The sequence below is a fragment of the Delphinus delphis genome, chromosome 4 (assembly GCF_949987515.2).
Source record: "Delphinus delphis chromosome 4, mDelDel1.2, whole genome shotgun sequence".
Taxonomy (NCBI): Eukaryota; Metazoa; Chordata; class Mammalia; order Artiodactyla; family Delphinidae; genus Delphinus; species Delphinus delphis.
In genome coordinates, this window is record NC_082686.1 from 98,177,219 (window position 1) to 98,202,654 (window position 25,436).

General features: G+C 37.6%; 1 protein-coding gene across 2 annotated transcripts in view; it reads right to left on the bottom strand.

The window, feature by feature from the left end:
• The window catches only part of SERPINI1 (serpin family I member 1), a 69,057-nt gene that overhangs the window by 16,964 nt on the left and 26,657 nt on the right, over positions 1-25,436 (bottom strand). The window contains exons 1-5 of one of the 2 annotated variants that reach the window (XM_060011184.1): positions 12,846-13,129; positions 11,591-11,858; positions 9,939-10,169; positions 7,694-7,888; positions 5,784-5,988 (exon numbers count right to left, since the gene is read on the bottom strand). In XM_060011184.1, the coding sequence (XP_059867167.1) occupies positions 5,784-5,988; positions 7,694-7,888; positions 9,939-10,169; positions 11,591-11,840 (881 nt within the window). In that variant the 5' untranslated portion in view covers positions 11,841-11,858; positions 12,846-13,129. Of the gene's footprint in view, positions 1-5,783; positions 5,989-7,693; positions 7,889-9,938; positions 10,170-11,590; positions 11,859-12,845; positions 13,130-25,436 lie in introns of those variants that run through there. The other variant, XM_060011183.1, reaches the window with a different exon arrangement.

The following is a 25,436-nucleotide window of genomic DNA, read 5'->3' on the forward strand; positions in this document are numbered from 1 at the left end:
ACCGAGCATGGCTGTATTAACAAGTGCAGTTTTTAAAAGCAAAGGCTTTTATTACTTTTTTATAAAAAGTGAAAAACTGGTTAGAACTAAATATTTCCTTTTTTAAAAGATGTTGCCTCCTAATCAATACAGATCATAAATATAAGTTTTTAGGCAATGGGCTGTGTCCTTAAAAAAGCTAAGTCTGTAATAGTCACTAAACATTACTTTAGCATCATTTCTGATGTCTGGTTTTAAGAAGAATGAAAAGAGAATGATTGCTATAAACAAGACTCAGACACCAAGAGGAATAATCAGGGGAAAACCAACAGATGAGTAGAAGTATAACAAACATATTAGACTAAGTACTAAATTTTATCTATTTTAAAATAGATACTATTTAAGTACTATTTAAAAATAAGTACTATTTTTATCTTACACTTTAACTTGCACCTAACATTGTTTATTTTGTTTTCCACAAAAAAAGCGGATATTGACTGTGAAAGTAGAAAAAGGGGATGAGTAGGGAAATACATTGGAGAATATATTCAGTGACTTGAATGAATTCTTAAAGTGTTTTCTCTGTGTGCTTTGTTATTTATTTGTTTGTTTATTGGTCACATATGTAGCTTACTATATAATAGGAACTGTTCCAACAATATAAAACAGATTAATTTAACAAAAACAGATTAATTTAAATATCACTACAGCTCTTTGAGGTAGGTATTATTGTCCTCAGTTAATAGTTGAAGAAACTGAGCAGCAGAGAGATGGAATAACTTGACTGAGTTCATACAGCTAGTAAGTGGCGGAGTTGAGATGTGGATCCAGGTAGTAGTATATATATCCTGATCTACCTAAAATAAGAAAGTGAAGGAAGATTTCAGTAAGGGTTCTTTTTACTTCTTGAAAGCAGCTTGGTTTGTTTCACACTTTTTAGGCTGTTTAGGTGACAATGCTATTTTAGCTAGATTGAATTTGGGCAAGTTCTCTAATTTCTGAACCTTGGTTCTGGCATATGGAAAATGGCAATAATAATGCCTACTTCACAGTATTGTTGAGGGGATCAAATAAGTTTTCTAAACATCTTAGGATGATGCTGGCTTGTAGGAGGCATGCAGTAAAGGGCAGATATGTTAAGAGTACTTACCATATTGCAGTTATGTGTAACATTCACATTATTATCGATGTTAAGGTGTTGAATATTTGCATTTTAGTAGTGGTGGAGTAATTTGATTAAATAGGTGTACTAATCTCTGCTACTTTAACTGTAAATTTGTCAGATCTAGTGTTTTTTTCATTTTAATATTTGTAGTATCTGGCATAAGACCACATACGTAGGGTGAAGTGAAATAAAATCTAGGTGTCCACGAGAGTGTTTGTTTAAAGTTGAAGACAAGATGTAAACAATTTCCACTTATCCATTCCTTGTCTTTGTTCCTTATCAAACTATTAAAAAATAGCTATTATCCATATACTCTCTCTTTCCTCTTTATATAGACTAATATTAATATAAATAATCATTATCATCTCCCATATACTGAGTGTTTACTATGTCCCAGGCACTATGCAAATCCTTTTATGTCTAGTATCTCATTTAATCATCCCTGTGATAATCTCACACAATCCTATGAGACAGGTATTGTTACCTCTATTCCACAGAAGAACAAACTGAAGTTCAGTAAAGCTAAACAACTTCCCTAATCACACAGCTAGTAGGTGGCAGAATAAAGATATGAACTGAGATCTTTCTGACTGCGAAGTCCTCCCACCCTTAATCACTATAATTCCAACAATGGCTTATTTAAAAACAAACAAACTACAGGAAGATTTTACATTTCACCCACTGATTTTAAAAATAAAAAGCCACAATGCTACTTTTTTAAAACCAAAAGTCATGGCTGTTTTTGTAAAGGCATTTGATGTAATCTTGTATTTGCAATTTTCTATCTGAATAAATTAAAGAGGTATGCGGAGGGCAGAAGCATCGGAGACTAAGCAGGGACAGTGTGGAGCAAGTGTTAGAAAAGAACAAATATATATTACACATAAGGAGATTTATAAAAATGTGTAAGAATTAATCAAATTCTTTGAAGAAAAACCTAATAAAAGCACTCATGATAAAAAATAAAATCAGATGGCTTATGCACTGGTTTTCTTTAACAGACATGAAACTGAAGTGCTTTATTAGTAGACAGTCACTTCAAAATAGCAGGATGGTTTCTGGTTACAAAATAGAGAACACTTATCCTTTGATTTCTAGTACTCTGATCACAAATGAAAAACCTAAGACTACGAAGGTAAGAGTGGAAAGATACTACAGCCAGGTACATCTGCATTCCAAGTATTAGAGATTTCATTTTTATTTTATCAATAGAAAGATCTTTTTATACCTAAGCTGTATCAGTAAGACTGAAAAGTAAGAATATACAATGAAGAGGGTAATTTCATTAGAACCAAGTTTAAAAAAATCCTACTTAGGGAAAAGTATATAAAAAGATTGATTAACAAAAGATAAATACTAGGACTTAAAAATAAACAAAAATAGTAATATTAGATAATAATTATATGATGCTTACTTTATGGCAGGCATCATTCTAAAGTGCTTTTTAGATATTTTACATATATTTTATATATATATATATATATATATATATATATATAATATATACTTTTACATATTAGCCAAACTATTTTTTCTACCATGGATAAATTTTCTACCATGGATAAATTGGAAGAATATTTGGCAATCTCATTTAAATCTTAGAGATGTATGACTGTGCATAAATCTTGTGGTATTTCACTGGATTTGGTGATATCACATAGAAATAGCAATCTTACCCTCTTCTGAATAGATTCTTGTATTTTGGATAAAAATACAATTTCAATTCAGCAACTGATTCCTGTAGGATTTACTGTTCAGGGGAAAAAATATTAATATAAAAGTAATTGCCTTTCCCCCCTCCCCCTCCCCCCAAGTACCCTATGCCTCTTAAGGGAAAGTATTTTAAAGCAACTTGTATAAAATCTGGTATAATAGAAAGTAAAAGTACCTGTGAAGTAGGACAAGAATGTGGTCAAATTCAGAAATGCACAGTTGCATTTTTAGAGTAATGTCTCCATGTGAAAAAACTATACAAACCCTTTAAGACAGACACTTGAGTAAAGCTGGAGCACAACTATTAGAAAACTTTTACCTTTGCTAAAATTGAGTCACATAAATCACTTCCTTCACTGAACATTTGGTGGGTCCTAATGCTGTAAAATGGAGGGGTGGATAGTTCCCATTGATTATTACCAACACATTGGTATTTGGAAACACTCAATCTCTTAAAAAGGGACACCAAATTTATCTTATCTAGCTACTTAGCCTCCCACTCTATGCATTAGCCATGCAGAAGGAGAATTCATGGAACTCCTGGAGAAATGGATACATGGTAATTAACCATGCCTAGTTTAGTAACAGGCATTAATATGAGCAAGCAAGCTAAACTCTTTCATAATTGAAGAGTAACTCTTAGAGAATGAAAATTTAATTTTCTTCTGCTGCCACATTCAGTTTCTCAGTGGACAGGACCCGAGGCCACATTTTCTAGTGAATGTGGTTGAATTACAATATGTGACACTTACTAAACATTCCTTTAGAATTCTTTTAAAATACTCAAATAATTTTGCATCCCTACAGAATTAAGGCATTTGGAGATGCTGCAGTCAATTCATAGAATTTAATAAAAGAAGCATTAACTCTCTACTGAATTTCTCATATTATCAAAAAGAATTCCTTATAAAAATGCAAGGGAAAAATACAAAATTAATGATAAAAGGTCACTGGATGAAGGTTTAAATCTGATTTAGTTATTTACATCTAATTAATATTTAAAAGTAAATTGTTCTTTTAGAGTTAAGATATATTGTTCATATATTAAATATGTAGATGTCAATTATCATATATTAAAAAAAAAACCTGGTTTTGTATGTTAGATATTCATTGGCTACCTCTCCTTGAGAATAGACTTACAGTGAAATCTTTCTACATAAATGTATTGTCATGGTAAGTTATGCAAGCTAAATATCTTAGCTAAAAAGAAAAAACATTTGGACTATGATTACCTTAATTTTTATATGTAGACTGAGAAGTATATGGCTATATACTATATATGGCTGTATATTATGAACTACATTAACATAATGCATCAATATACGCATATTTCTAGCCAAAAATGTCTACAGTTCCAAATAGCTCTCCTTCATTAACATAATGTAGCAGACATCAGCTAAGTTTTCGAAAAATAAGCATTCATATAAGATGTAATTTTAAATGACAATTCCTGAAATTAGAATAAATATGAATGAGTCAATGAGGTTTTAGTAATTCAATTTTTTTTTTTGCGGTACGCGGGCCTCTCGCTGTTGTGGCCTCTCCAGTTGCGGAGCACAGGCTCTGGACGCGCAGGCTCAGTGGCCATGGCTCACGGGCTCAGCCGCTCCGTGGCATGTGGGATCTTCCCGGATCGGGCCACGAACCCATGTCCCCTGCATCGGCAGGCAGGCTCTCAACCACTGCGCCACCAGGGAAGCCCAGTAATTCAATTTTAATACTAATATTTATCATCCTTCAATATTCATACTAATTAATCATATTTGTGTAATTTTCTTACATGCAATGAATATTGGAACTCTACTTCCACATACACACACACGCACATGTTTATTGGCTGTTTGCGTGTTTTGTTTTCTAGCCTAGAATTTATATATTATGTTTATAAATTTGGTTTGCTGGTCTAGCTCCCCTATTACGTTTTAAAGTATTCAAGGGCAGAATAATATCTTTGGTTGGGTTTGATTTTGCAAACACACTGTATCTCTAGGATAGGAGAGAGAACTGACTTTACCCTAGAAGAATTTACAGAAGGAAAGCAAGACCTACAAAAAAGGTAATTTTGTTGTGGGGTGGTAATGTAAATGTACTGTCATAACAGGGAGGTGCATAAGTGAGGCAAAGTGAGGGTCACCTGCTCCATCACACGGTTCATGGAAGGCTTCCTAGAAGAACTGGTGCCAGACCTGTACGCTGAAGGCTAAGTAAATAACATCTGGCAAAGGTATGTGAGGAGGGCACTTTAGGCCAATGCAAAAACATACGTAAAGGGCACAAAAAAAAACCCAAAAACAAAACAAAAATCCATACATAAAGACCCTGAGGCATAAAAGAGCCTATGGTGTCTGTGGCATAACTACAAGCACAGGGATAGTACCTACTACAAAAAATTGGACGTGGTGAGTGGCCCGAGATAGGGTCGAGGAAGTGGATGGTAGTCAGAACATCAAGGCCCTGCACGGAGATTTTAAGCTTCTTCCTACTTATTTATGGTTGCATCTTGGCACCTAGCCCATGACTTGCTTGCACTTCTTACAACAAAGTAGAAGATTATTTTTTCTCCAGCTATTATCAATTTAAATATGAATGAAATACAGAAGACTGTAGATGCAAATGATATTCAGAGACAATCTGTTGAAAAATCTTCTAAAATGAAGCTAAGAATATTGATTCATATCTGAAACTAGGTCTTGATAAGTAGTATAGAATGATCAATGAGTCAGCCTGTGTCTCTGGGCAGGACTGAATGAGTATGAAAGAATACTTTTTAAAAGATGGAGGAGGTGGAGGAAGAGAAAGAAGAGGAGGAAGAAGAGAGCAACACAAGACAGAATTCAACAGCAGTGGCAAGAGTTTCTCTGCGTCAGAACCTTCATTGATACCCTCCCTCCATGCTATCAGAGAGAGTCACACAGGAACCTCTCACCTGGGGAGGTACACTTCCACTTTTTGCTTCTTCACAGAGTTTGCCCATTCTTCAATCAGCTGTGCTTTGACCAATGGCTCCAGAGTGGCCAGTGGAACTTCCTGTCTGGACAAGACCAGCATCATACTTATCTCATCCCCCTCATAGGGTATTTCCAAGACTTGGTAGATACCACCAGCTTCATTGGAGCCGTCACTAAATTCCCCTAAAAAGAACAGAAAGGTGATAAAAGGCCCCTATCAAGGCTTAACTAAAATGTTTACATTTGTTATAACTTTCTTCCAAAATAGTGCGTAGAATATAAAAAATTCAGGCATCTGAGAAGAAGAGGGTTTATTTTAAAGTAAGCCCTGAAATTCAAGTGAATCCTCAGCCCTACAGAATTTATTTTATTTTAGGATCCCCAGAATTGTTTCACATTTGTCATATCATGTTCTCTAGATTTACTTTTTATTTTTAAATGAGATATCTCAAATGAATATATTTTAAGGATATCATTAAAAAAGTGAAAAGTCATGATTAGAAAAATAAAGCCCTGGATCCAAGCTGGATGTAAATCACATTTACCAATATCCACCTGATTTCTGAGAAGGGAAAAACTGACTACATAATACCTGGTACTCTATTATTACCTCAGCCAAAAGTTTTGAGGCCAAGGTAGCACAGCCAAAGTGAAATCTACTTCATTCGGCAGTAGTTATCCAGAGCATTTGTGGTGATTAAAATCTCCAAATTAGGTAATTAGGTAAATTAGGTAATTGGCTTTGTGTTCTATGAACTTAGCTAAGTTGACCAGGCTTTCACTAAAAAAAAAAAAAAAAAAAAAAAAAAAAAGTCTTTAAAACAAATGGTCCTGCCACTACTTTCAAATTTCCTCATTTTCAAAACAAACATAATGCTTTTGTTCTGAATATTTTCATTTAACTGATCTAGGTCCTTTAGATGTCACATTAAACATTTTGGTTCTCAAATAAATAGGTATTTCCCTTTCTTATTTTGACTGTTCATTTGATTAACTGTGATTATAATATTTTAATTTTACTGTGTACCTTTGAATAGAATAAAATATTAGTTCTAACATATACTTAGCTTGCAATTACATTTCTGCTTATGACAATAAATAATTACAGTTCAGTATGGTATGGAGAAAGGATTAGCACCCTAAACTTCTGAAAAGGCCAATGAAATATCCCTGAAAACAATGCCAAGGATGCTGACCTGTATCACAAATTATAGACTCTCAGTAGGTGAAACTATGAATGAATAATTACGCCTGACCAAACATAAACAAGTCTGAAAGCAAAATTTTAAAGGAATGCTTATAATTCAAAAAGTGGGGCTTCCCTGGTGGCGCAGTGGTTGAGAGTCCGCCTGCCGATGCAGGGGACACGGGTTCGTGCCCCGGTCCGGGAGGATCCCACATGCCACGGAGCGGCTGGGCCCGTGAGCCATGGCCGCTGAGCCTGCGCATCCAGAGCCTGTGCTCCGCAACGGGAGAGGCCACAACAGTGAGAGGCCCGCGTACCGTACCGCAAAAAAAAAAAAAAAAGTGATGAGGTGTCCAAATCAAGAGCTGGTGGAACATATGGCTCACTGAAAACCACCCCAAAGTGAATGACTTTCTGGAGTGACTCAGAACATTCTGACACAGGTCAGGTATTTTCACATGAATAAAGCCACTCTGTAGGTGTAATCAACTTCATAAATTAAGAAACATATTGGAAAACTATCAAAACATATCATATTCACTCAGGATCTAATTAGAGGCCTGTGAAAATGGGGCCAAGAAAATTGAATTGTAGCCCAAACCAGATTGTTGAGAAATCTGAGTAACGAATATTTCATGTTTTTTTCTTAGAAATTTGTTGATACACTGCAAGAAGAGAGAAATAAAAGCCAAACTGTCTTACCATAATAAAATTCTCCTTGTTGATACATCATTGGAATTTGGACTTCACTTTCATCATCTTTAGTGAAGGAAAAAGTTCTGGTATTTTCAGGTCTAAATTGTGACTTCCAATTCCCTTTGAAATAAACAGCATTGATGAGGGCCAGATGAGTGACGGCGTCAAAATCCCTTGGGGATACCAACTCTTTCAACAGACCTATTCAGGAAAAAATGAATGGATGAAAATTCATATTAAATTTGAAGGTGAAAGGAAACCAAAAGATTATCAAACTACCATCCAAGAGAGTGCTTGAGATGAACTTTATATCATTATAAAATTTACAATAAAAATTAAAAGTATCTAACTTTAAAAGGAAAAAATGTAACACACACACACACACACACACACAAATATACTTACAGACTAAGGGCATCTAAAATACCGTTATACACCACCTAAAATAACACTAACTAGTAGTATCTTGACATTTGCACAAACTACAGAACCACATACAACAGAATCTCAGGCTTTACTACTTTCTAGTTGCAATCTTAAGACAGATTAAACATTCAACAGATATTTCTAAGTTTATTCTTGAACAATGTACATGATCAAAATGTCATCCAATTCAAACTTTTCCCCCATGTACATTGGATATCTATCAGATATAACAACTGCTTTTGATTAGGTGAAAACAGATGAGTAAAAGCCAACTTAACTAATGATACCTTAATTTTTATCACTTATAATGTTCCTTTCTAAATCCATTTTGAAAGACATTGGGACTTTATTAATGGCTGAAATTGTTTAAGAAGAGTTTGGAAATAAACAGCTTTCAATAATCCAATCTAATGCAGCTGAATTATTATTCTTATTCTTTGAATGTTAAAAAATAACCATGTTTCTTTTATCTTACATTTTAATTTCACAGTTAGAAAAGATAGGACCACATTCACTCCGTATTCTCTCATTTTATTAGTCATACTTAAGAAGATGCCTCAGCATTTGGGGGAATATAGAACAAAGGGTATGGGATGATGGTCTTTTGTTGTTGTTCCAGCATAAAATGTATTAGATTAACATTATTTTCAGAGTTTTGACAACATGAATTAATTAATTTAAGGAACAGCCATAGTAATCTACTTTCAATTTGGTCTCATTTTTTTATTCTAATTTCAATTATTTTGTTGGTAAAATCGGAAAATAAAATGGTAAAATATGAAACATTTGGAGAGCTTAAATAGTTTTTTTTTTTTTTTTTGTCGGTACGCGGGCCTCTCACTGTTGTGGCCTCTACCGTTGCGGAGCACAGGCTCCGGACGCGCAGGCTCAGCCGTCATGGCTCACGGGCCCAGCCGCTCCGAGGCATGTGGGATCTTCCCGGACCGGGGCACGAACCCGTGTCCCCTGCATCGGCAGGCGGACTCTCAACTACTGCGCCACCAGGGAAGCCCCCCTAAATACATTTTAAAAATATGATTTAGAATTAAAATTTGAAACAAATGCATCCTTTTCTAATTCCTCTCCATTTGTTTGGGCTTAAAATAGGCTGCTCTTTTTTTTAAAGGAATCCTGTACAAATTTTTTGATTAGCAATCAAGTTCTGTGGTTTAAAAGCCAACAAATATCTTTAAACTCTCTTACTCTATTTTAATCATATTGTTAAGAGAGCCAGCAACTGTGATTCTAACTAGTATCTAACTTATTAAATGGTCAGCCCAAGCAAAATTCCATACAGTAGTTAAGATTACCATTCGAATGAAACTCACCAACTGGAGAGCACAGATTTCATATTAATTTATCAGTACCAATATTCTATACATGCCAAAAGAATCAACTTTTTCTCAAATATTTATTCATAAACAATGCTTCTAAAATAGGCTGTAATCAGGGCTTCCCTGGTGGCACAGTGGTTGGGAGTGCGCCTGCGGGTGCAGGGGACGTGGGTTCGTGCCCCGGTCCGGGAGGATCCCGCATGCCGCGGAGCGGCTGGGCCCGTGGGCCATGGCCTCTGGGCCTGAGCGTCCGGAGCCTGTGCTCTGCGACGGGGGAGGCCGCAGCAGTGAGAGGCCCGTGTACCGCAAAAAATAATAATAATAATAAATAAAATAAAATAGGCTGTAATCTATACAAAATAATTAGTAGATACTCAACTAAATGCAATGTAACATTCAAAATGTAAAAGGAACGAGGGGACAAATAATTTCAGAAGTAAAAGGGAGTTAAAACTAAGCTATTAGAGAAAGAAAGGAACCAAATGACTTACTATTTGTATTATTCTCCACCCACTTATTGATATGGTTGGCCACAGCTACATTTTGACCGAAGTCCACATGATTGACTTCTGCGTTAAAGTACTTTTTTATCATTTGCAAAAACTCATCATTGATATGAAACCCATTTTGCACAAAGAGGGCATTGGCAATTTTCATCACATACTGACTCTCTTCAGCAGTCACCATGTGAGAAAGATGCTTCAAGAAAGAAAATTCTTCACCTGCAAAATGACAAAAGATAAGTTTATTAGTGGAACAAACACAGTGAAAGATCCTGGAGAGTGGAGGAGCACGAAAACACAGCAAGGGGGATTAATAGAACAGAGGCCCAAAGGAAAAGCACTGGCTTATTCGCCGCACTGACATGGTAACTCCGGAGGTTCCAATATTTGTGCTGTTTCTAGATGTTCAAATTAACTTTTTGAAGTTTAGTATTATCAACTGATATTATTTTCATTTTAATTGACTTTCTTGGTAAAATCTATAAAGTAGAGATACTTGGATTGTTTTCTTTCAAAAGACTTAGGTTACTTTAATTAAATGAGTTATTTTAGATGATCAGAAATAATCTGTTTCTGTTATCAAGTTTAATTTTCTAGTTTAAAAATCAAAATATTCCTTTCAATTTTACTTTAAGTAGACTTTTTTTTAACCTTACAACTAGAAAATCCAATTGAAATTGTTTTAGTTCTCAACTTTTTAATGAGTTAATTCACATGTATATTAGAAACATTAAAATAGAAATTATACATCATTGAAAAGTAATTACAAAATACGTTTTGGTTAGAAATTTTCTCCAGTACAAAAATTTTTCATGATAATACAACATTCAAAAAAACCTCTTGGGACTTCCCGGGTGATGCAGTGGTTAAGAATCCTCCTGCCAATGCAGGGGACACAGGTTCAAGCCCTGGTCCGGGAAGATCCCACATGCTGAGGAGCAACTAAGCCCGTGCACCACAACTACTGAGCCTGCGCTCTAGAGCCCGCGAGCCACAACTACTGAGCCCATGTGCCACAGCTACTGAAGCCCACACACCTAGACCCCGTGCTCCGCAACAAAAGAAGCCACCACAATGAGAAGCCCGCGCACCACAACAAAGAGTAGCCCCCGCTCACTGCAACTAGAGAAAGACTGAGTGCAGCAACAAAGACCCAACGCAGCCAAAAGTAAATAAATAAAATAAATAAATTTATAAAAAAAAATTCTTGGATGCCATTTAAATAATGAAGGTACTGTTGGTTTTAAGTAAAAATTTCTGATATTCTTAGAGCATAATGGTTTTTTTATAGTACTCATCACAGTTATAATTTCTCATTTATTTATGTGATAATTGATTAATATATGCCTCTCCCTCTAAACTGGAAACTCCAACAGAGCAAGAACATGTTTGCTTTTGTTTATCATAGTGAGGTTTGTTTAAACAATAATAATAAAAGATACAATTTCCTTGGATTAACTCAGCCAGGGATACAGCTAGGAACTAAGAACTTTCTTGGGTTTCCTAATGGTTCTCTTATCCATATCACCTCAGTGAGACCTCTTTCTTACTCTTTGTAAATACTGCTGCCTCAGGCATAAGGCAACATAACTGAGTTGAATGTTAATGTCAAACCATCTTGAGAAATTAAGCACACTTACCATTTTTCAGGCTATCATATCCCATTGAATGACGGATTTCTTTCAGGGTAGACCCTTGGGCCCCAAGTTCCATCATTCCCATTGCAAGGGTGACACTCAGTGGAGAGAAGAGAATATTTTCATCTTCTCCAGTGGCTCGAAGATGGTTATACATATTCACTGACAACTCAGCAATGGTTTCATCAGTGAAAGTGGTCCCTGATGCCAAACTTTGCAGAACCAGCAAAGAGAAGAGTCCAAGGAAAGCCATGTTGGAATAGTTTCAAGCCTGGAGAACAATATTTTACATATTAATATTAATTACCTCAGAGAAAGGGAGTGAAAGGTAAAAAAAAATTTCATGGCAAAGTTGTAAGTAAACCAAAAGTTTTTAAACATATGGAATGTTAGTGTCTCTATAACAAAAAAGCCCATTAAAGGATTTGTTGGAAGATCCTGTTAAGTCAATTAATAGTCAAATGAGCGAATAACACTGCTAAGTCCTGAGGATACTCCCAAGAACAAGATAGCCCTGGTCTCACCCTCATGGGGCTGAGTATATATAGATATATATTCAACAATGTTTGGTGAGGCTAATTTATCAATTTTCATGGCCTCATCATGCATATTTCAGTCATGACTTTGAAACAATTCACTCTAGTGTACACTAAACTACACAGGGACAGGACAATTAAGATGAAAACCAAAAGGTATTCACAGGGTTTAAGAAGAATTAGTGAAGTTAGGCATTTGAAAATGCCCCTTTACCCATTTACTACAATTTATGAAATTAATGTACCATGCAACTGGGTTACCAACTAGTGGGGAGAGATCAACACACATTTGCCAGGAGCCCCAGTTTATTCAGCCCAGACTGCAGAACCCACAGGAAGTGGTAACTCAGAGAAAAAGCAGATTTGGCACATCCTTGTGTGGTTTTCCTTATTTATTTATTCCCTAGCAGGCTGCTGCCCTCAGTGACCATCTCTGTGCAGGGAGACGCCTCCCTCTTACAACAATGTCCTTTCATTCTTAGACTTACATGACCATTTCAGCTTACACCAATACTCCAGTGATTTTATTTAAATGACTGTTCTAAATATCAAGCTTATCTGGTACTTGAACCGTGTTCTCTCAGGAAGAGAAAGCAGTGTCAGTGCCCAGATATCTCAGAATAATATTCCTGCCGTTTGGCACACCAGCATTCCACACGCTCTGTCTCCCCACAAACAGTCTGACTGGCACACATTGGGGACAGGATTCCCTCATTCCTCACATTCTCACACTTTGTCACTCTAGGCATCTGAAAGGTAAACTGCCGATTCAAACAGTTAAGCAGCTTCCTTGTTCTTGATCTTTAAAAAAAAAAAAAATCATTAAAACAACAGGTAAATGGGCATCATCAGAAAATCTACAAACAACAAATGCTGGAGAGGGTGTGGAGAAAAGGGAACTCTCTTGCACTGTAGGTGGGAATGTAAATTGATACAGCCCCTATGGAGAACAGTACAGAGGTTCTGTAAAAAACTAAAAATAGAATTACCATATGACCCAGCAATCCCACTACTGGGCATATACCCAGAGAAAACCATAATTCAAGAAGACACATGCACCACAATGTTCATTGCAGCACTATTTACAATAGTCAGGTCATGGAAGCAACCTAAGTGTCCATCGACAGATGAATGGATAAAGAAGATGTGGTACATATATACAATGGAATATTACTCAGCCATAAAAAGGAATGAAATTGAGTCATTTGTTGAGACGTGGATGGATCTAAAGACTGTTATACAGAGTGAAGCAAGTCAGAAAGAGAAAAACAAATATCGTATATTAACACATACATGTGGAGCCTAGAAAATGGTACAGATGAACCGGTTTGCAAGGCAGAAATAGAGACACAGATGTAGAGAACAAACGTATGGACATCAAGGGGGGAAAGTGGCTGGGGTGGGGGTGGTGGTGGTGGGATGAATTGGGAGATTGGGATTGACATGTATACACTAATATGTATAAAATGGATAACTAATAAGAACCTGCTGTATAAAAATAAAATAAAATTCAAAAACAACCCAGGTAAAGTGATATTGAGCAAACACATTTGGAAAACTGTATTTTGTTAGTATGAAGCATTAACAGTCTCCACTACTCAGTTAACAGAGTGCACACATGTTTAACCTAAGAGCGGTGCATTTCCTACAGGTTTTTGAGTCAGAATGTCCCAATCAGCCCTGTAATATTTCTGATTCCAATTTCAGAGAATTTTGCCTGACCACTTTGCAAGTCCTTCATATTTTTAGGTTCAGTTTCAGGTATCAGTTTTTTGTCTGAGAAGTTCCAAGTCCCCCTGTATCCTGCCCCCCACTTTTGTATTAAGGTTTAAATAATTCTTGCTTGTTTAGGAAGGTAAAGCTCAGCCTATATGTAAATATGAACTCTCACAACGGTGAGGAGGCTGAGAATAGCTACTGGCGGGAGATGAAGTATGTTGCTGCAGAACAGAGTCTGCAGTGCAGGCAGCATCGGGACAGAAGCCAGATGCCAGAGCACGGCTGTCCTGCTCGTCCGCTGGCCTAGGCCATTGATGGGAGGCTGCTGTGACATTCTCTCTTCCTCTGTCCTCTCCAGGGAAAGTGAAGTGGAAGAGATGAGTTTTCTCTCTCTCTAGTTTCAGATGGAAGAAATATAGCACGTGCTCTTCTAAGTTGAAAGAGAACTTAAAACATATCCGGTATTTAATACTTAAGATGTAATAGTGTTTAGAGGAACTCTGAAATCCAAGTCTGGTTCAAAAGCCCCTGCTCTTCATCATGACGCTATACTGCTATCTGACGTGCCATCTTCACTCTACCAAGCAAAGACCCATTGCTTTCATTTAATGTTATCTAGTACAAGACCAAGAAATTAAACTCACTGTATGAGAGTAGTATCTGTCATTCAATAACACAACTATTGCAAAACCACTGCATTTCACATGAGGATTACATTTTAAGCTAATAAAAAGATTTCATTCATATAAAACAAAAACCTATTGCCAACCAATAAGCATCTCAGAAAGTAAGGCCAAGTCTATTGTGTTTGTAGGCATTTTTATTTATGTATGTACCATGAGATAATAATAACAGCTGGCATATGATGTATGACCTGTGACAAGTCATGTGCATTCTTTCAGTCTTGGCGCCACTCATGAAATGAAGATACCAATCCCTACTCTGCACAATTATTAAAGAAATAAAGGAGATAGTGTGTGTGTCTGAAGCACTCATTTTAAGCTACAGGTTATACTAATAAAGGACATTATCATTAAAAAATATGTTTTCTAGGTTTGTATACTTGCTAATTCAAGCAAGAGGCTATAGAGTCAAAATGAGTATTTTATGATTCCTGTTGGCCCATTACCCATTCACTCAGCCAAAACTGATAGAGGTATCATGAAGATACCAAAATTTATAAGGACAGGCTCTTGTCTTTAGGGCACTTACATCATTGTGCAGCAGGGCATGATCCATTACAGTGGTTCTTATCTTTTTAAGAAAAGAGATGCTTTTAAGAATCAGGTGAAGGGTAAATCATCTCCTCAAGAAATGCACACATGTGGAACAGAACATTACATTCACTGGCCAGGATTTTGCTGGCCTCGGGTTAGGAACCCCTGGTCTACAGCAGATGGTCCAATGCAGGAAGGAGAAGTGTTTGGTGGACCCACAGTTCTGCAACATTGCCTTACTGGGGGAAAGAGATGTTAAAACCACTCATGTCTCTTCAAGCTTCTAGAGGATTCCTGGAAGGAACACCCGTATGTTTGTGAGACAGGGCTCTTCCCAGGGTAGCAAGCAGCAGGACACTGAGTCATATTGGGAAACTCCTTAATAAAGATTTAAAGAACTCTGCTCTGGAAACACACATTTGATCTACGGTTAAGTGATCTTTCCTTCTTTCAAAGGAAGTCTGGTGCAGCCTTTTTGATCCCACCTACTCCACCCCTGGCCCTGGCCCCCTTCACCTCTGCCACCCCAGACTCCTCCTTATGAGTGTGTTTTTTTTTTTTTAATATTTATTTATTTATTTGATTTTGGCTGCGTTGGGTCTTCGTTGCTGCACGCAGGCTTTCTCTAGTTGCGGTGAGCGGGGGCTACTCTTCGTTGCGGTGCGCGGGCTTCTCATTGCAGTGGCTTTTCTCGTTGTGGAGCACGGGCTCTAGGCATGCGGGCTTCAGTAGTTGTGGCATGCAGGCTCAGTATTTGTGGCTCACGGGCTCTAGAGCACAGGCTCAGTAGTTGTGGTGCACGGGCTTAGCTGCTCCGTGGCAGGTGGGATCTTCCCGGACCAGGGCTCGAACCCGTGTGCCCTGCACTGGCAGGCGGATTCTTAACCATTGCGCCACCAGGGAAGTCCATGAGTGTTTTTTCATTTTGTTTTTTTCAGAGGAGAGGGGAAGATTTCCTTTTCCCCTTCTAAGCATAGGCATCCTCCACGGACCTATGCCTGGCCCTCTCCTCTGTAATGCTCTTCTTACTGCTGCTCCTGTGAACTTCTCTCAAAACAAAAAGGTGCTTCAACTATTATCCCTATTCATACTATTCCCAAATAAGTAAAATTCTAGCTCCGGCTTAATTTTTATCTTCATTTCCGACGTGCATTGCAAACTGTTCTTGCGATATTTAGTCTTTTACTCTTGCCAGCACTTTAAATTCAAGGTGGCTCAGATAAGAATCTTTGTCTTATCAATCACACCCACTCTTTTTTATTTCCTTAAAACATCAAAGTCTTTGACTCTTCCCCATCTCTTTTCCCCTTATGTTCAATGAACGTCAACCCTTATTCCATACCGCATCCCTGACACTTCTCCTAGCCATCGTCCATGGCCATTGCCCTGGTCATGGTGGCAGTTCTTCCTCTTAATGCATTCCCAAGGACTCTATCAATGACTCTCAGCCGTTCTCTGAACTCCAACATTTGCATATCCTCCAGATGAACTGTCTTGATGTGCTCTTATGAACAGATATTCTTATATTTACAAAACCTTAGGCTTGCCCTTATGCCTGGAGACTAAAGCCCCAAATCTTGAACATAACCCACTGCACTGTGTTCCAGCATTTCTTTCTATCCACTACTCTCCTTCCTGGATGCTGCAGTTCTAGCCAGAATCCCCTTTGCAATACATATCCCAGAATTTCTCTCTTCTGTTGCCGGCTTGTGGAGGTTTCTTGCTCTAACTGCTTCAACCTGGTTCCATATGTTCAAATCCTAACCACTCCTCAAGGTTCTGCTCCACTTCCTTTTCTTTTATGAATACCCTGCTAGGTCTTCAGTTAAAACAACTATTTCCCCCTTTTTTGAAATCTTGGCATATTTTATCTCTACCTCTCCAATAGCATGTACTACTGTTGCCTTCTATTACAGATAATTCCGTACATGTGTCATCTCGTCTCCTAAGCTTTTTGAAGGCACAAATGGAAGTGCATCCATCTTTTTTTAAAAAAATTAATTTATTTAATTTATTTATTTTTGGCTGCATTGGGTCTTTGTTGCTGTGCACGGGCTTTCTCTAGTTGTGGTGAGCGGGGGCTACTCTTCGTTGTGGTGCACAGGCTTCTCATTGCGGTGGCTTCTGTTGTTTCGGAGCACGGGCTCTAGGAGTGCGGGCTCAGTAGTTGTGGCACGTGAGCTCAGTAGTTGTGGCTTATGGGCTCTAGAGCACAGGCTCAGTAGTTGTGGTGCACAGGCTTAGTTGCTCCACTGCATGTGGGATCTTCCCGGACCAGGGCTCAAACCCGTGTCCCCTGCATTGGCAGGCGGATTCTTAACCACTGTGCTACCAGGGAAGCCCCTGCATTCATCTTTTATATCTTCGGATATGTAATGCATTACACATAGTAGGTGCCCAATAAATATTTGTTGAATGAATACAGCATGAGATATAAAGGCCCACACAGCTGCATTAGAAGGAACAGCAAGAGGGGCTGCTGCTTCTAAATTCTCCAGGCTAATTTAATTTGAGCCCACAGGTAGTAGCTCATTTCCATTTTTTATTCCCTTGATAAAGTGTTTCCTTATTGAGTATGAGCCTGTCTTTCCAGCCTGACAAAGTGGCACTGTCACCAATGTCGGCATAATGCAATGGCTGGACATGGGATGCATTAACAAACAAGTATACCACCTTGAAAAACTGCAAAAGGTGATACCCAAATGTTACTGTATTAACATTCATCTACAAAATGCCAGGGCCCCACCATTAATCATAATAATCAACGCGTTCTAAAATACGTTACTCTCGCACGGAGCGTTACTTTGTAGATTCATTACTTTCAAGTTACTGAATAAAATGCCTTTACATAAAAGCAAGTGGCTGCAGTACCAGACTAGCAGGAGACTGTGCTGTTGTGCTAGAAAAGGCAAAGGCAGCTGAGCTGTGAATAAACCACATTCATTCTTGCAATTCTCCTCCCATTGCCAGTAGTAAGGTAGGTTATGGGCACGTGTACGTGAGTATCCTGCTTCAGAAAACACTTCATTGAAACAGGTCGGAGAACTAAATCTTCTGGTAATCGAGGTATGAGGAATCACAGAGCTAAAGCTAGAACAATAAAAAAAGATAGTTTTTTTTAACTTCCTTGGTAATTAGTCTTATTTATAGAGAGGCTGATTATTCATATATGAAACATTTCTTTTTAGATAACCCAATTATTTGAAATTTTAAAAAAACGGTTTCATAATTTTGAGTTGAGAAAACAAGGGAGGCGCTCTTCAGAAGATGAGACGAAAAGCTGAAGAAGGTCCTTTCTTCAGCAGGCAACAGGCATGGGAAATAACTAAGGAGAAATGCCTAATGCAAAGAACACTGTCTTAAAGCCCTCTGGCCTATTAATTCTCAGATTTTTGCATGTAAAGGACTAGTAATGTTTTAACTTAGGGAACCGATATAGGGTTGCTAAATTTTTATTTTACCAAGTAAATATATTGGGATGGGGGCAAAAAAAATTAACAAGAATAATGACTCTTACAATCACATGAAGGAATGAACACATCAATCACATGAAAGAATGAACACAGCAATCACATAAAAGAGTGAACGTTTCAACATGAAAATAAGACAGTCATTTAAAGTGGATATATTTGAATTCATGAAGGTTTTGTTTGTTTATTTGTTTGTTTTTTCCCTCATGGGTAGCCACTGAGTGTTTGGAAATCACTACTCTAATTTTGGTTAGCAGTAGCTCACTTGATGAAATTTGGAACAAGTTGAATTTTCCAGGTCTGTGTTTCCTGATTTATTAAGAGAAAGTGTTAACCTAGATCAGCAGCAATGAAGCTGGAAAATTTTTCAAAGAACTTGTCACATACAAAAAAAAGAAATCATTACCTTGTGAAACAATATGTATTTAAGCAACCTATAATTTAGCAAATTTCCTCAACTGTAACATGCACGGTGTTCATCCCCACCCCCAATTTTACCTTTTCTGAAATTGGAGTAAGTCTTATAATCAATGTCCAGCTGGCCCTCAGACAGAGAGGCAAATTGTGTGACTGTTCCCATTGCCTGTATAAGTGTCATAGCCTGGAAAAGTGTGAACTTTAGGCTATTTGTCTATCCTTATTCTCTCAGCTGACTTATTTCCACTGATGCTGGCTCCCATAATTAAGTTTTTTGCTTCAACTTGGATCTAGAATTATCAGGACCATACTATGATGGCAGTACTTAAAAGAAAGAGGACCACATACAGGGACGAGAACAGAAAGGAGAATGTAACCTACTGTAAGTGAGGCAAGCATGCATCACTAGAGAAATGAACCAACTGATTTTCTTGTAAAACAAAAACCAGATTTTTTTCTAAAGCACCCAAGAACAGAAGACACGTGTAAGAGTTAATTTGCACTAGTAGATAAATCTTTTGTCCTTGGGATATATACAAAGAACTGTCTGTTGGATCCCAAGCAGTACAATTAAAGGCAGAAGAATTTGCCAGATTTCTCAGGATAAATCATAGTGTTTTCAAAGCAAGAAAAGGTGAATTACCTATGCATGCTTTGTGAAGGACTATTGTTCAGGTGCTAAGCTGGCAAAAGCTTGCTGTTAACTTTCAAGATTAGCTGTATACGTACATGGGGATGGATAAATCAAAGAATCAAATGGAAGTGTAGAGAACACATCACTATTCTTTGAAATGCCTTAAGATTACATTTTCAATCACAACAGCACTAAAAAGTTTTGATCAGAAAATACATTATGGGGCTTCCCTGGTGGCGCAGTGGTTGAGAGTCCGCCTGCCGATGCAGGGGACGCGGGATCGTGCCCCGGTCCGGGAGGATCCCACATGCCGCGGAGCGGCTGGGCCCGTAAGCCATGGCCACTGAGCCTGCGCGTCCAGAGCCTGTGCTCCGCAATAGGAGAGGCCACAACAGTGAGAGGCCCGCGTACCGCAAAAAAACAAAAACAAAAACAAAAACACATTATGAAAAGTATAATGTCATATGCATGATAAATGATGGCCCAATGTAATTCAGAAGAACGATAAGAAGACTTAGATTTAAACTCTGATTATTAAGGGAATAATATGCTATGGTATGAATAAATATATTCCATTGTGCTATTTTTAAAGAGAAGTGTATATTTTTTTCCTTTTAAAATGTTCTTTGTCCTAAAAAAGGTGTTATGAAATTGAGATGTGTCTTAAAGCCAAGAGGTCAGAAACAAGGAAATAAGAGAAACAAAGAGGTTTAATTCTGTAATTGCAACATCTATGAAATTCTGATGTAAATGAATTAATCTTCTCGTCTTTTTCTTTCTTTCGCTTCTCCCTTCAGCTATTCAGCCCACTGTGACCCTTTTCAATAGTCTCTTAACTTAGAGTTTTCAATAAGATACATCTTTAGGTTCTTTTTCCTGTTCTATTGAATCAAGCAAAAAAGAAAGCTCATCGAGTATCTCTCAAACAAGGAGAAAATGGCCAGGCAAATCAAAGAAGCAGAACTAGGGAGAAAGTAACCTATAAAGATTTCTACCCTAAAACAATTATAAAAGACTCGGAAATGGACCAAGATGATTACTGGGCATCTTCAATGAAAAACTATACATTACCTAGAAATACCCTTCCAAGTTTTCTGACTACGGGTTTGGGCCCTTCATAGGCTTTGAACAATTTTAAAATTCTCTAAATTGCAGAGAATTGATAGTGATGCAAATGTCTATAAAAATGCACAGTGTACATGGATGGTGGGATGCAACTGATTATTGTCCTGTGGATATTGACCAGTTTTGCACCTGTTAAACAAACATATTTCAGTATTCCTGACAGACTTATGTATTCATCTGCTTTCTGGAGTCTCTCGTGAATCGTTTGTAACATCTTACTGGATCTCTCACTAATTAATGAGCTAAATAAAATCTCTGACATCTGTTCATTTTATATTTGTATTAAAATCAAGACTATAACCTTTTAAAAAATAATCTTCCTTTAATTTTTTAAATCAAACTTAGAAAATTTTCTTTTAAAAAATGTTTAGGACTTCCCTGGTGACGCAGTGGTTGAGAGTCCGCCTGCCGATCGATGCAGGGGACACGGGTTCGTGCCCCGGTCCGGGAAGATCCCACATGCCACGGAGCAGCTGGGCCTGTGAGCCATGGCCGCTGAGCCTGTGCATCCGGAGCCTGTGCTCCACAACGGGAGAGGCCACAACGGTGAGAGGCCCGTGTACCGCAAAAAAAAAAAAAAATGTTTATTTTCATGGGATACCTCAATAATCAGAATAGGAAAGAACTGCAATATTAGCCTTTTCTGAATCACTGAATATTCCTTAATTATTGGTTGAATCAGTATTGTACCAGTGGTATCCCAAAGTGATTTGGTAGAATTCTGTGGAATTACTGATCATATAGCAGCCAGTGCTGAGCTGGCTCTGCTATAGGTTTAAAGTTCTTGAGTATTTTGCATGCATCCAAGAGGTAGATTAGGGCTGGAAGAGTCTATGGCGGGCTGCTCATTTAGGGACTAACTAGTCCTAGAAATGTGGAGAAATAATCAAAGGAAGCTACAGTGCCAAAACTTCCCAGAATTTATAAAGTGCTTTGGTATATATTAATATAATTAATATATAGTCCTCAGGCTAATTGGAATGAAGATGAACAGTAACTGAGAAGCTTGCCTTTCTTTGGAAGTACCGAAGGCTTCCAAGGAGTTTTTGAGTTTTCCCAGTAACCTCCCTGGGCCACATCATCTATCTCGTAGGAGATAGGGGCTATAAACCTTCAAGAATATTTCACAACAAAAATAGCCTCTTGGCTATTTTTTTTTTGGGAAATTGTTTTGACTCAATAAATTGGGAAATTGTTTTGACTCAATAAATAAATGCTGGATAGATAAATCTCTGGCCAAAAGTTTTGGGAAATTGTTTTGGGAAATTGTTTTGACTCAATAAATAAATGCTGGAAATTGTTGGGAAATTGTTTTGGGAAATTGTTTTGGTAAATTGTTTTGGGAAATTTGGGAAATTGTTTTGACTCAATAAATAAATGCTGGATAAATAAATCTCTGGCCAAAAGTTTTCCTACCTTAGGCCATAAGAAATTCTCAAATTAAAATCCAAAATATTTGATTACTCTGTATCCTTCAGAAAGTTAGAAAAATGTGGTCCAACAGAACTCTCTGCGATGATAAAAATATTACGTATGTGTTCTTGTTCATAAGGTAGTCATTTGACACTAGTAACTATTGGGTTTTGTAATGTGACTAATGCAACTGAGGAACAAGAATTTTACTTTTGTTGAATTTTAATTAATTTAAACAGCCACATGTGGCTAGTGGTTACCATATTTGAAAGTACAGAGCTAGAAGTAGGCTAAACAGATTTAGTCTTCAGTAACATTGATTCCTGACCATAGTACAAGTGTTTGAATCAAAAACAGAAAATCAGTCGCGAGAGCCTCACAAAACGCGTCTCTTTTTAAAAACATACTCTCTTTCTTTGAGAGATCTCAACTGATAAGGAGGCTCCTTTTGGAATTCCAAAGGCATTTGGTTACTGCTGGTGACTACTGAGGAAAACAACGTCAATGCCCCCAAGAACCAGTGAGCTGGCAGGTCCTTAGCCCTCCTGGAACTATGATTTGGGCTCTCCATTAAATGGTAATGAATGATTCTGCTTGGCACAACTGGGGGAGACTTCCTACTGGCCAGTGAAAGACTTCCTTTGGAATGTGCTGTTGGGAAAGCTAAACAAGTGACACACAAGCCCTTAGGCAAAATTCAGTGAACAGTTTCAGAGAGACAGGTTAAAAAGTCATCATCTATCAAGGTCATGCATGGCCCAAGGCCATTTTGGAACTAAGCCATACATTAATGGTCTCAGCTTACCCATTAATGTTTTAAGAAATCCCTCTGCTTGCTCTCTTCCCTGGCCTGAAGGTTTAGCTGTTTACAAGATTGTACCTTTCTGCTGGAAACACCTTGTCCAGCCCCTCATTTTATACATGAGGAAGGGAAGTCATTTATATGGAACATCTTCTTGTACACAAAGGATATTTAATGAGCTACTATGGATGTTTAAAAAAAAGCCCAAAACTTCAAATGTGAATACAGAATTTCATTCACTCGTACGATAAATATTTATCCTTGACAACTAGTTACTAGGGATGTAGAGGAGAACAGGGTGACACAAGAGATGCCTCTGGGGTATTTTCCTTCATGTGTTAGGTCTACATTGTTCAAAGAGATATTCACCTTTTTATTCAGAGCTTCAAAAATATTTGATTTTCTAATTTTTCAATATTAAAATGTTGCTTGTGTAATAAAGTTTTTAAAAGTTGGATGTGTCCCTAAAAGTCTAAAAATACCCAGATGTAAGGTTGCTTCTCAATTATTTTGCCAGTGGAGGGAGTAGTAGCCTGACTTATCTTTCAGTCATTCACTAACACTTGAGTACACCCTGAAAGGCTGAGAAATGAGGTGAAAAATCCCGAGAAGTTATTTGGTGCACCAACCTAAAGAAAAAATTCTCACAGAAAGACTTTCAGAGCACTCAAAGCCAGTTTTAAACTTGTCTTGATAATTACAGTCAGAAGTGTAAATACACTATTGTAATGTGATGATAGCCTAATAGAGGACAGTAGTGGTTAGGGCTCCTGGCCAGACACACCAAAGTATCCCAGATACTAGGTATTTATATTCGTATTTTTATTAAATTATATTTGGGTTATAATTACAGTGTTTCTGTTTCTCCTTCTTCCCTCCCTCCCTTCCTTCCTCCCTGCCTCCCTCCCTCCCTCTCTCTCTTTCTTTTTCCTTCTTTCTTTCCTTTTCAGATTCTCTGTCTCTCCCCACTATAATGCAGCCCTCACGGCTGTTGTTATTTTGCTCCTTTAGCTTTACCCTCTTGCCTTGTTTTATAAGATTGTGTGTGAGGGTCTGGGGACATCTAAACTCTCCTGAGGCGAAATGCATAGGTTCACTTTGCCTCAGTGTCTGTTAAGGCCACACAAATATACTTCCTTATCTTGGCTAATAACTATAACATTACCAAGACCTGCTTGTTCTTTTAGTAAGACGGTTTAGGCTCATGGGATTCTGACACCAAGGTGAATAATGAAGGATATTAGTATTATATCGAATCCTGTGAAACTGCCATTTTTGGAAGTCAAAGTGGTCAGATATCAGCAACTTCATATGCTTCAACCTACTCCTTACTGAGCATCTATCGTGTGCCAGGCTGAAGATTAGAACATTCATAGGCTGCTTTGTGACTTAATATTTCATACAGTTGCTTCACTGTTTTGAGAGGTCACAATATCTCATATTTTTAAAATGCATCCTATTTAAGAAATCTGGAAAAAAATATTATGATTTTGTCTTAGAATTCTTTTCTCTTCACCTTGTGCTGGAAACGCTAGAAACTGACAGAAGGAACTCTCCAACTGATACAAAACACCAACCTAAATTAAGTGTCTCTTTCTTTAAAAGAAAAAATACAAAATCCTCATGGCTCATACTTTCTGTACCCTGTGGAAATTAAGTTACATACATTCCTTTTTAAATGGTCTCTTGCTGGACTACAGACTGTGGGAAAAGTGAAAGCAAGAAAGAACATGTCAAAAAATAATTTCACTACTTTGTTTTTTAAACTCTTATAAACTTAAAGTACAAAATTTTCCTGATATTGACTAACATTGTATTAATGCTGCTTGAAAATATCCACCTGTTAACTCTATTTATAAACCTGCCACACTGTAATAGGGGATTTCTAACAGTACTTTGGTTTCCTCTTCCTGTTCATCACTGTGAATGACTGAAAAAGCAACTTGTAATTTTTATTGCTGAGTGTGGGCAAACAAGTAGAACGTAAGTATGTAGATATAAAGGGCTCTATGAAAGCATTCTGGTACACTTCCCTGTGATTTTCAGAAAAATATTTACAATATAGTAACAGCTTTAGGAAGTGTGTAGAAAGATGAATCAGGGATATCAGCCAATGTAAATGTTGTATGACAAAAAATAAAATAAAAATAAAGGGAGCTAGTGTACTTCTTCTCCACAAGGCAGAGTTAAACTACTCCAAATGGTAATCAACTTCTCTTCTTTTCAGAGCTCTGTAGAGATATAGGCTTAATTCGTTTCTTCTGAATGTCTTCCAAGTTTAATAGTCCTCACTGATAGGAAATGGTCCCCATCAAGCTCCTTGCATAGCACCTTAAGGCTTTTCCCATTACTGGACAGGTAAGATGGGAAGGATTTCTCATGGGTCTTATATCGTGAGCACCAGCGCTCACTGCCCTGACCTGTTAGGGTGCAGCTCTCTTCCTCTGAGTTAACTACTGAAGGATCCAGAAGAGTCTGGTGAAACGCAGGCAAGGATACTGGCTTTTCGCTTTGTT